The 12,997-nt window shown below is 29.2% G+C and overlaps 2 protein-coding genes across 16 annotated transcripts in view; one reads left to right on the forward strand and one right to left on the reverse strand.

Annotated features, from left to right (window-relative positions):
- Nucleotides 1–12,997, reverse strand: part of LOC144839116 (serine/threonine-protein kinase 33-like) — a 241,960-nt gene that overhangs the window by 210,553 nt on the left and 18,410 nt on the right. The gene's annotated exons all lie outside the window — the stretch shown is intronic.
- Nucleotides 1–12,997, forward strand: part of LOC144838865 (CUGBP Elav-like family member 2) — a 111,071-nt gene that overhangs the window by 94,073 nt on the left and 4,001 nt on the right. For 7 of the 15 annotated variants that reach the window (XM_078694401.1, XM_078694384.1, XM_078694405.1 and 4 more), the window contains 7 exons: nt 2,257–2,280; nt 3,338–3,403; nt 5,018–5,083; nt 6,587–6,712; nt 8,367–8,432; nt 10,052–10,195; nt 10,731–10,857. In XM_078694401.1, the coding sequence (XP_078550527.1) occupies nt 2,257–2,280; nt 3,338–3,403; nt 5,018–5,083; nt 6,587–6,712; nt 8,367–8,432; nt 10,052–10,195; nt 10,731–10,852 (614 nt within the window). In that variant the 3' untranslated portion in view covers nt 10,853–10,857. The remainder of the gene's footprint in view (nt 1–2,256; nt 2,281–3,337; nt 3,404–5,017; nt 5,084–6,586; nt 6,713–8,366; nt 8,433–10,051; nt 10,196–10,730; nt 10,858–12,997) is intronic. The other 8 variants (XM_078694406.1, XM_078694411.1, XM_078694409.1 and 5 more) reach the window with 3 other exon arrangements.

The following is a 12,997-nucleotide window of genomic DNA, read 5'->3' on the forward strand; positions in this document are numbered from 1 at the left end:
ATACATGTTGGCAAATGTTAATAATGGTCATCAAATATTGATGAGCCGCCAATGGTTAACTGTATGCGACACTCTTCTTGGTGAAATTGAATAATACACACTGCAAACCCCATCTAATATTGACAATTACAATATTGTATTATTCATATTACATCCAAATTATTATCTAATTATTATTATTATTATCTAAATAATGTTATATAATGAAATTAGATGATCTGAATATACTAATCTAATGCTCTGTCTACACTATCAAACTTTATGTGACAAAAAAATGTGATGTGCCCATATATGGACATAATGATGTCATATCAATACCATATTTGGGCATATCACCACCCTATTTAGGATCACACATTTTTGTCAAACTAGTTTGATAGTGTAGACAGAGCTTAAGGAAGGATTCAAAATAGGCAATTATACATATTGGTAGAGACAATTACAACGTTGTAATGAATAATGTCTTTTTGCAGTTGTTGTAAAACATACTTAAAAATAGAGCAAAGTAATTTATCAAATTGTCACAATGTTTTGGTACCACAAGCAGTCCGACTTTACAACATATCGCCTCTCGCAAAACCATTTTGTACAACACACATTCTACTGTGTTCTCATTTTTATGCTGATACTTTTGGAAACATTGTCTACACTTAATAAGAACCGCCCATAAATCCCGCAGTTGGTTTTTAATAGTAGCCTATATCAGTTTAACAATCCTATAATGAGAATGTGTATTTTGATTCTAGTTAGATTTTGTGTATTATACAACCAATTGCATAATCTGGGTACGTTTTCCCGTAAGAGTAGGATCTTATTTTGTTTTGATTGAAAGCAGCTTCGACCATAATTCTTTAGAGCAAAACGTTTCAAAGTGATTAGTAAAGTGTACTCACTGTAAAATTTAAAAACTTAAAATTAAATCAATATTTTTGATTTCTTAATGTGTATCTGAGTTTTTAAATGGCAAGACAATTCCCAACGATCACCAAATACTAGACAAATTATTTCTATTAGAAACTTGCTTGATATTCTATCAGTTCTGTATTTATATCGTTGAAGCGGAATTTATGTCGGGTTGAAGTAGAATTATGTCCTTTTTTTTTAAGCCGTTTAAAATAGATAGCAAGTGAAAGTGATACTTGTATCTTGTATTGAAGGCCGTAATTGTCTTGGAATTGCATTCTAGTGACAAATATTGTCGTAAAGAACGCAATTAATTACGTTAACTTGAGTTTCTGTCAGTACTGGTATTTTTAAAATTCTAAATTTAAAACGAGTCGTTTGTTAATATTCATGTGTTATACTGTACCTTTTATTTTACATTTTATATTTTTAAAATTGCATATTGCACTATAAAGAATTTCAACAATTGTCAATGTAAAAAAAAATACAATGTAGAAACCGCTAGTAGTAGCTGTACACGTCAGGTATAAATGTCTGGGGCACATTAACAAAATGTTATGCATTTAGTTTGTGGAGATATACCATTTCAAAATCCTGGATGTATCACTTAGTTTAATTTTCTGGAAGCAAATCCATACCTCATCATTGCTATTCAAATTATGCATAGCAAGTCAATCGTCAACACAATTTATGTGGAATAAAAAAGTAATATTGCATTTTGATGTAAATTCTAATATATTTTGTTATTACTGAGGTTTAAATCAGATTTGTAGTTTTTGAGCGGATGTGTGAAAATCGTGTCGTTAGAATAATGACTACCCTCATTTATAATGTATTTTTTCTTAATATTTTTCTCTTCGGTTATCTAATATGTTTACAAATTGTATAGTTTCTAGTTTTGTTTGGTGATTGAAACTGATTTATCGATTTTTAAATTAAAGTTTAAAAGGAAACTATGCTATAAATTCCAAGGTCTATTTTTTAATATGCGATGTTATTAAAAATATTTTTAGATGTGGAAGGTATTGGCTTGCAAATTCAGCTTGGTTTTTTTTTTAGTTCAGCCAAAGTTCTTTGCTTATAGTTTAGTGTACCCACTAATTTAAGCATGTCTTGAATTAGTGGATGCCCCGTCATTAATTTTATTAGAATTTAAACATAATAAAAATAAATTTCTACAATTTAAAACATTTTCTAAAAAATTCACTTGTTGTAAAGTTAAGAAAAGCTATTTAATGTTTTATATTAATAAAATGTAATCTGCTCACTCATCACCCTTTTGTACTTTTTATAAATTCTTTTTATTTATTTCTTTTGTTTTATTCTGTCATTTCTTTTTCCCTATTCTTGCAGCCCACTTACAGGGACAGAGACCAGGTATGCTATACCCCTTATTATTTATTCTGCCTGTTATATTCCATGTTTACCTTTCTACTAATATTTTTGTTTAGTTTGTGGAATTGTTTTGTAGTAGTAGAGTCCTTCTGCCTGAATTTCCAAATTCCAACTTAAGCTCTGTCTACACTATCAAACTTTATGTGACAAGAAAGTGTGAAGTGCCCATATATGGACATGATAATGTATCACTACCATATTTGGATATATCACTACCATATTTAGGCACTTTCTTTGTCAAATTTGTTTGATAGGGTAGACAGAGCTTATTCTTTATGTTTTATAGATTAATATTGAATGTAATTTTCCTTGTGTTTTTTATAAAATGTGGGACATAATTTTAGCTAGAGTATATCTATTCTATGTGTGTGTTAATTTGGTGTATAGTATTTGGATTATTATATACATAAGAATGTAACAATTGATTGTCATCATTTCTATTAAATATATATTTAATAGCTATGTAAAAATTGTTATTGTATTAACATACTATTTTGTATTTGTTATTTACTGATTAGTTTCTGTGATTGCATTTAATTCTTTATAATTTGTAAAGAATTGATTAATGAATGAATGTTTTTGGTGATTTGGTATAGTATTTTGGTTGGTTTAGTAAACTTTGTATTATCTGATTTGCAATAAGGTGTATTGTATTTATGGAATACTTTATTTAGAGAAATAGCTAATTCCCCTTAGTCCTTTTGTTATATGTATATTTGTTCTTTGATATTAATTTGCATTAATATATGAATTAAGTATTATTACGGTTTAGATATGAATTGAATTCTATTTGAATAATGGTTATCATGACCACGCTTTTATAATTAGAGAAGATTTATGTGTTTGGGTGTCTGAACCCATCTTCTGCATGTTCATACTGTACCATTGAATATTTCTTGTGGGAGGAACCAGAAGATATTATGAATAACAGTAGATATTACAATAGGAATGGAGAATAGTGAAAGTACTGTATGTAGTAGGTTACTTGAATGATATATAATGCTTTATCTCTCTTTTTTCCCCATATCTGGTAATTTAGGTACAGCACCCAATATATCAACGAATAGTGCACTGTCAGGGTTAGCAGGGCTACAAGCCCTAAAAGGTGCGCATAGCACGTTTAATTTACCACTTAAGTGTTATTTCTCACTTTTTGAAATTGTGTTGCACTTTCAACCTGGCCAGGTGTCTAATCATAAACTGATTATTAATATTATTATTATTATTATTATTATAAATTTTAAAGATATTTTGTTACTTATCTCTTTCCAATTAAAGACCATTTCTATGTCATTTTAATGAACAAAACATACAAGTGCTCTTTAATTAGAAGGCATGAATTTGAAATTTAAATTTGGATACACTTGGCCAATACAATTTGTCTTTTGGGGAAATTTCTTCATTTTTTTTATAGCATGCCTCTTTTATAAGTTGTATTATCTTCCACGTTGCATGGTTCCGGATTCCAATTTGGTTGCTAGTTTTGTCCTCTATTCACTATCTATTTGCACCTTGTAGTCAATTGAATTGCTGGTTGGTTCCACTTCACTATTACAAATTGTGTTTAAACAAAATCATATTAAGTAGAATAGTATTTATGTTGTTGCAGACCAATTTATAATTGATAAATTCCGAATTTCGCAATGAATAGTATATTGACACAGGTTTAAAGCCATAACATGGGTAATTTTCTTATACCATTGTTCTTGCTGGTTTAGGCAATGCAATTATAATATATATATATAATTATGACTAAATTCAGGTGGTGGTATGATAATGTGGGTCAGTATTATTATGTCTTCTTTGACATTTACATATTTTTATTGTTTGCGTGATTCACATTGTTTTATGCATGCATTTGACACATATTTTAATTATTGATTTCCCTCTCTTATCTTTCAACTCGCATGTTTATCATTCATTTTGTACATAAATATTGATATTAATAGTTTTGTTATTATTAGAATAACGACTTTGACAGACAAACATGCTTATAACAATGATTTTAATATACATTAATCTGTCATTGAAATGGTAAAGTGTTGTCGTCCTTGAAACTACTCATCAAACTAATATAAATCCTTTAGTTTGAGAGTATTACATATAATTTTTTATGATCACTCTCAAGCTGATATCAGCCAAAGATATCAACAAAAGTGAAAGTAAAATTATTTTTAATTAAAGATTTTATAAGAACATAGTAAAAGCAACAAAGTTTGAAAATTTCATTGATGATCATGATCATATTGAAGTCCAACTCAGAGCTATCTTTGCTATTGCTAAATTTAAAAGCAAAAAAAAACATGGTCATATTGAAGTCCGGCTCTGAGCTATCTTTGCTATTGCTAAATTTAAAAGCAAAAAAAAAAATGATCATATTGAAGTAAATGGCGGGCTCCCTGCTGTTGATTGCAAATTGAAGTAAAACATTTTTAAAAAGTCCAACTTGGAGCGATCTTTGCTATTGTTAAATTTAAAAGCAAAACAAAATATGGTCATATAAATAAGAATAAATAAATATTGAAGTCCAACTCAAAACTATCTTATGAATTTAAAAGTAATGTACAAATTGTGGGATTATTAGTTTCAGCAATATTGCTGTCCAGTTTCTCTGATAATGATGTATTATTATAGCCTTCATTATTTTCAATTCAATTTTTGCAGGAATCTCTTTATTAATCCAGTAATTATAAGCATTTTCCCCTATCTTTATGTGTAGGTTCAATAGGCCCAACAAATACATCAAATGCGCTTTCTGGTTTGACGGGATTACAAGGATTAGCAGGTAAGTGACCTTTGACATAACGTCTGTCCAGCTACTGTATCAGACTTGAGGTTTGCTATGTTTTGCAATATAAAAACTGAAATTGGTTTGTTCCATATTTAGAATTTTTAAATTTTTTAGAAGCAACAATAAAGTAAAAAATACCAAAGAAATAATTTTCCAAAATAAAATAACTTTTACTCACAGCAATTTCAATTCTAATTTCATATCTGGTGATATATTGTTTTTATTTCATCCTATTAAAATCTGAGGTTGTTTTACAATATGTATATATAATTATTTTTTCTTTGCACTGAATGCAACATGGATTCTATTCACATCCAACTGTTTGCACAATTATACTGACACTGTTCATCAGCTATGGAATCTATACCAAATTCCTTTTTCATTTTTTTTGTTATCATGAAGACCCACTACTAATTATCTCTTTAATCTTTGAAAAATCGCCACTACTCATAAGACAATTAAAACAAAAATTATATTAGCCAAAAAAAAAAACATTTTGTTTTAAACAATATTTATTTAAAATAATATTTTTAAAATCACCACTACTCATAAAACAATAAGAAACAAAAATTATATTAACAAATAAAAAACAATTTTTGTTTTTAAACAATATTAATTTAAATATTTGGTTGAGTAAGTGTTTAACAAAACAAAAGGTAAATTTAGCAAGACATTGCTTAGCAACACATAACAATGTGTATCCTATGTGACAGCTGGTCATATTCTCAAGGATGTACATTTTGCCACATTCATGTTAATATCAACCATAACATAATGGATTTTTTTTTAGATTTATGATAATTATTATAATAATCATATATATTTCAGATTTGTAAAATGAACAAATCGATCAAAACAATTTAATTTTTATATATACACATTTATTGAAATTTATATAATTAATAAAAGAGATAGTGGGTTTTTGTAATTAAACATTTTATTTCATAAAGAATTTAAAATAGATTCATCATACCCTGCTTAAACCTGATACACTGATTGCTGTGTTTAATCAAATAATTACTAATAACAAACTGATTCTTTATGTATATACATACAAATAACATATATGTATATATATATATATATGCTAATTAGCCTCTTTCTTTTTTTTTATGTTCATAGTATGATAACAAACTGTGTTTTTTTGGTTTATTTTGTGCAACCCTTTTAACATTCTGATAACAGGACCGTGAGGTGAACGTCCCCTTTAAATAAAACCGAAAAGAAAATATTCGATAAAAATTTGAGAATATTTTGGCAACACATTTTAATGTAGTGTATTATTAATACAGTTTGTGCTTCAGCTATTATGTGTTGCCAGCTTTAGGGAGATGTTTGCCCTGGTTTTTAAACGTCTTTTTTGAAAATGATAATTTTTTATTAATTATTGCCATTATTGTTGTTTATTGTTATTACTATTATTATTCTTGTTATTATTGATGCATGTTGTTGTGTTGACCTATGAACTTTCCACTCATGACCTTTCAACTTTGGAAGGTACAGGAATGACGAGTTTGACCGGGGTGAATGGATTTGGGACGCCTTCCACTAATGGCGCAACCGGACCTAGTGTAGATCTTTCCACACTATCACAGGCCTATTCTGGAATCCAACAATACACAGGTGCGTTTTTTCACTCGGCCAGTTAAAAAAATTTGGGTGGCGACGATGAGGACACAAGACGCCAGTATGCCTTCAACGGGTGAACGTAACAAATCACAATTTCCACACTGATAGCCAACAGACATGTCGTACAAAGTCTAATATATCCTGAAAATGTTACCAAAGCAATCATTTTAAGTCTCAAGAATAATCAAGTGTACCAAATCAAATTCAATGAATGTTTGTTTTATTTTATAATTTATACAAATTTCTCAATTTGGTCTTCGTTTGTCTTTTGTATTTTTAATTTTTCATCCAAAAACACCCAGTTGTTTCATTCCTGTACAAGGCCAAAATTTTAATCCAGGGATAAAATCCTAAAATAAATTATTCAAATCCAAATTTTTCAAACATTAAAAAATAATAATAATTTTGCCCGATTATGTATTTATTTTTCCTGGTTACCCGTTTCACCTCGCTATTATTTTACGTTTCTTGCATGTTAGTTTTTTTGTGTACATTTCCTTCTTTTTCCGTTTGAGCTTATTTTTTCGCTCTGCTCCTTTTATACTCTGGTTAATGCATGGACGTGTTGTCGTTGGTTTTCTAACAATGTTGACGCACTGTTAACGCGGACAAGTTTATGTTTTAGTTTGCCTTGAATTATTAATCGATTGCTTGGTAGCCAATCACATTTGCGGTTTTTTTGTTTTGACATTCTCAAACATTATTCTGCTCTTCTGCTCCGAACACATCTTGCGATGTTTTCTTCTGAAGAAAACTGAGCAATTGTTGTACGGAGCGAGACTATTCGTGTGTGCGTGTGAATCGTTTACCCATTGTGGATGGCGCCATTCTTTATAATCTTTTTAACTTGGCCCAAAACAACAAATATTAACACTGAATCCTATTTAACACCTTCATATTTATATTATTTTATGTGATAATGATTTATATATTTTTATATTTGTTAATAGTTTATTACAATTGGTTATATATAGTCTTTATAACATACTACTGCTTCTCTTATTATCAACCTATCATATTCCTCCTAATTCAAAACTGGTTTTCTTATATACTTTTTCTGTTATCCAAATTTCTCTGAACTGTACTATATTTTTTCTGGTTTAAAAACAAATTCAAGAAGTATATGGTAATTAGATAAGTTCTTCAATTAAAGATACATTGAATTAAAGACAACTTTGGATCAATCCATTCTGGATCAACATTAAATAAAGCCAATTAAAAAATTATGCATTAAAATTGTTAAAAGGTACCCTGAATGACAGTATCTTACTTTGGCACAAAGGTCATCTTTGAAATTGAAATTAAAACTGAATTAAAAAATGAATTCTGGTCTTTTATTGGAAGCCAGGATGTGTAGTACTTGGCACCCATAATCATAAATGGGTACCAAGTTACTTTATTATTATTATTGAAAACTCAGTTCTGGGTTCATCATAATAATCTTTATAAATGACTCGAGGGTTTTACAAATAATATTCATTGATATATTGTAATAATAAACTAAGTGATGAAAGGCCATAAAATATACCGTAATGACAAATTGTTGTTGTGATGGTCTCCATGGCAACAAATGTACTTTCAACTATACTGTTGCCATATTGCTATTAAATAAAATGCTTTCTTTTTGTCATTATTTTTGGTACATTAGCACAATTTCCAAATGGCTTTGGAACAACATTCACACAACAACCTGTGCCAACAAAACAACGAGAAGGTTAGTGCGATCAAAGTAAAATCCATTTTATATTTGATGGATAGTATTGTAATAACACATGTCACTTCAAGTTTAAAGCAAATCCAACTTTATGTGACAAAAAAATGTGATGTGCCCATATATGGACATACTGATGTCATATCACTACCATATTTAAGCATATCACTACCATATTTGGGCATGTCACACTTTTTTTCTAAAACTAGTTTGATGGTGTAGACATAGCTTTAGAGCTGCTCTTGTAGATGTAGTCGCTATTGGAGAAGGAAGAAGCAAGAATTCATTTTGGATACCATCCAGTAAAGTTTATACCCCATTGTTTACTCTGGTCGCCAGACCTGGCCAATAATCAATGAAATTGACAAAAAAAAACAAAAAACGACAAGCAACTAGCCTTAAAGAATTCACTGATAATTTTCTAATATCTATCCCCATCTCTAAACAATTCATACAACATTTTGTTGCAAGCCCTAAGAGATTATAGTAGGTCACAAATATATAATACTATTTATACATTCGTTGCCACCTTGCATGCAAATTTGTATTCACATTTTTTGGCCTAGTTTTTTTTAACTAGAGTTCATAAACCCAGATAATAATTCAACAATTCCATACACATACGCTATGTGACGCACATAGCACACTTAGTTGCAAAATGGCCAATTATTAAGATTATCAAATACATGTTAGAGAAACACGAGGGAAAATAAATGATTACAATGTATACAATTTTAAGTACACATTATTTACCGTGATTAGTTCTAATTTAAAGGTAATAAATATATAGAATTAGTCATCAATCAAAATTTACAAAACTCTGTATAATTCTCGTAAGTTATTGCATATTATACATAGTTTTACAAGAGTTTGTCTTTCTCTTGATAACGTTAAGGTTTCACAAATATATTTTAAGAAATGAAAAAGTCGTGAAATATCTATATTTATCCCTGAAAAAAAGTATATTACCGTATTATTCAGCTAAATATAGTGCTATTTGGTATAGAGAGCTTACAACATGAAATGTTTCATAAGAAGTACACCTATATCTTTTATACTAATAATTAACCCCTACAATTGCTATAGCACAGATCCAAAGCTTGTCACTTCCTCGCACATAATAGTTTAACCTTATATTTGATGTGCCCATATATGGACACAATGGTGTCATATCACTACCATATCTGGGAATATCACTAGCATATTTGGACACATCAAATTTTTTTGTCACATAATGTTTGATAGTATAGACAAAGCTTTATATTAATTTATATAGATATTTATTTAATATTGTATTGTATTACTTTTATAAACAGAATTTCAGAATACTATTTTTAGTCCCTGTTCCCAATTACCATAGTGTAACAATAGGATTAATGTACCATACTATTGTATAGGTAGGCAGTCTGGAATTTATTTTACTATTGATGCTTATTGTCACATTAAGGAGCTGCCAATTCACGTCACTCAAGTCCCCAGATAGTGCATATTCAACAACGTTCCACTGCTCTCTGACACACAGTCTACTTTTGCTGACCAGTATTATTTTCAACCTAATTGAATATATTTTATGTTTGTTATACAGTTAATGGTATGGTGTTTTTTTTTTCGTCTACCTCCAGGGCCTGATGGTGCCAATCTGTTCATCTATCACTTGCCACCAGAGCTCCAAGATGCCGACCTAGTTCAGATGTTTGCACCCTTTGGAAATGTTGTCAGCGCAAAAGTATTTATAGACAAAAAGACAAACCTCAGTAAATGTTTTGGTAAGAAGTTTTATCATTTCATTTTTAAAAATACTGATAATACTGTAGTAGATACAGCTGAAATGAATCAGGCATGATCTAAATAGGAATATGATACAATAGTTGCAAAGGTCTGTGTGTGTTTAGAAGCAGCATCTATTGTTTTACCTATTATAATATGGTGGGTTTACTGCTCTGAGACCAAGCCTGAGTACTCGTTTGTATTCTACGAACTTCCCTTATTATGACATGCCATTTTCAAACTAGGAAACAGCAGTCAATGTGTTAGTAATCCTGACACTAACAGGAAAATTTCTTCTGCGTTAGACTGAAAACAATCCTTTTGTTCAGAACCCCATTTGATCACCCAGTCCACGATAGTGCTTGCTTGCGCTAGCCTTCCCCTTTGAGGGAAAAAGAACCCCTAACAATCATCCTGACTATAGGCTTGCAGTTTGAATTACAGTTCTGGATATGATTAACTTGTAACTCTACTGTGCCCAATGGCCATTTCTCAATGTTTAGTTGTACAAGGTATAATTTGTACTTTTTACAGGTTTTGTGAGTTTTGATAATCCAACCTCAGCACAGTCAGCAATCACAACAATGAACGGTTTCTCAGTGGGCTCAAAGAGGCTTAAAGTGCAATTGAAACGTAACAAGGAAAAACCATATTAAACCAGGTAAGTCTACGATGAGAAAAACAATGTACTACTGTCTATGCCAGAATCTACCCCATCAGTGAAACTATAGAGGGGGTGCTTCAACTGAGATGTGGAACCAACATCATTTGTGTTACCAACCAAAGATGATTATATTTTTTTAATGAGTGTAACTGCCATTTTGCATATCAACAGCTGCATTTTTCATGTGCAATATTGATTATAATATAATTTAACTATGCAATAATAATGATTACAGTATATTATCATTATCTCTTCCTATTTTGTTTGGTGATTTTGTTTTTTAATAATTATTATTTTTACAATCTGTTTTGGTGTTTTTGGGTATTTCTGAATATTATTAATTGCCAATCTTTTATATTTTAACTTTTATTTTTTGGTGAATATGATGAATTATCCTTCTCTGTGGCGTATTTTTATGCATTTTTAAAATGAAAAATCTGTAAATTTAGATTTATTTTAATATTAATTCATTTAATACATTCATTTTTGTAAGTTTTAGGTGGAATAAATCAATCATTCAATGTACGTCCAATTTTTTATTCTAAATTTTGTGAAACAAATAATTTCATGATTACACCAATCAAATTGTTATAATCAACTTAAAATATGCCGCAGAATTGGATTGTTTAAAACGTAGAACCCATACAAATAAAATCCCCTTTTACGGTTGTTTTTATTATTGGTACCTTTGAAATTTTATTTTTGAAATGGACCATTTTTACAACTTGTTTTAATTATAAACTTGGACAGAAGTAAATGGGAGATATGATAACTACACCTAAACACTAAACTAAGATTAAGAATCGTCACTTTGTTTGTATGGGTGTCTAATTATTAAGTTCATTTTGTACTGTTTTTAATATGGTTTTGAAAATGCATGCAAGATGGAATTTAATTTTAGAATCATAACTTATGAAATGAGGTAACAAATGTATTGATATGCTTCTAATTATCATGAACAAATTTAAGAAATAAAGGAAAAATGTTTTGTTGTTAAAAAATTTGAGATGTGGACATTGTTGGCAGGAGAGAAGTTATGCATTTATTTTTTATGCACAATAATACAAAAATGTTTGTTTTTGTTACCTCATTTTGATAGGTTTGGTTCACAGAAGTGTACAAATAGTATCTCAATTTGTACCAGTGATAATCGTGAAGAATAGTTCAGTGATTAATTAGTTGATAAGTGATAATAATTATTGATGGTGCGACTAACTGGCCTTAAATAACAAATATTTTACCAAAAATGTGTTTTTTAACGAAAGAAACAAAAATGTATTACCAGTTATTAAAGTGAAGTAGGAAAGTAAAAATAGGTTTTTAATAAATAAATAATTCCAAATTTATTAAATTTTTTTTTGTAAAAACAATTGTTACAAAAAGATTCAGTACAACTTTTGGCAGTATGATTGATACGGTTGGAATGATTTTCAACACAGATGATTGGCGCTTGATATTGGATCATTCCATTTTTATGTGTGTGTGTTTTGTAATATTTTTGTGCTTAATGTTTTGTCGTCACTGCCTGGTGTATTTGTAGTTTTTGTAACCATTGTTTTTAGCTACTGCTAACCTGTTTTTGGAAAAACGATTGTTAAAAATAGGACATTTAAATTTGAAATAATTTTTTTAAAAGTTAATTGTAAACAAACTTGACCCATAAAATTTCTTTTTATTACAACAAATTTGGTAAAAATTGAATTAAAATTCCTTATACTCCCAAATTAATTTCAATACAAGAGCTTTAAAGTTTAACATTTAACAAAATTAATAATTTGTAAATTGCTAGTGTATCATCTTTCTTTGTATGCGTTTTCAACATAGTTTTTTTAGTTTCATTATTATTTCATATTTTTTACTTTATCTTTTTAATTTAGCTTGCTTTTTTAATTCATGCATGCTGTTAAATTATTATATGTGCTCCCTATAATTGTCTTTAAAAATTGTTTTTTGGAAAACGAGGAACAAAAAATGTAATGATATGTTGTATCTTCCTATCAATGTAATGTTTGTTAATGATACATACTGTAAGTACTTTACTGTGTTTTTCATTTTGTTATTTAATTTTACATCTTTTCATTTTAGTTGCTACTTCCATTGTGGAAGTTTCTTCTTTACACTCTTTTCATAATTTACT

Source organism: Antedon bifida, chromosome 1 (assembly GCF_963402885.1).
Source record: "Antedon bifida chromosome 1, ecAntBifi1.1, whole genome shotgun sequence".
In the NCBI taxonomy this organism is placed as follows: domain Eukaryota; kingdom Metazoa; phylum Echinodermata; class Crinoidea; order Comatulida; family Antedonidae; genus Antedon; species Antedon bifida.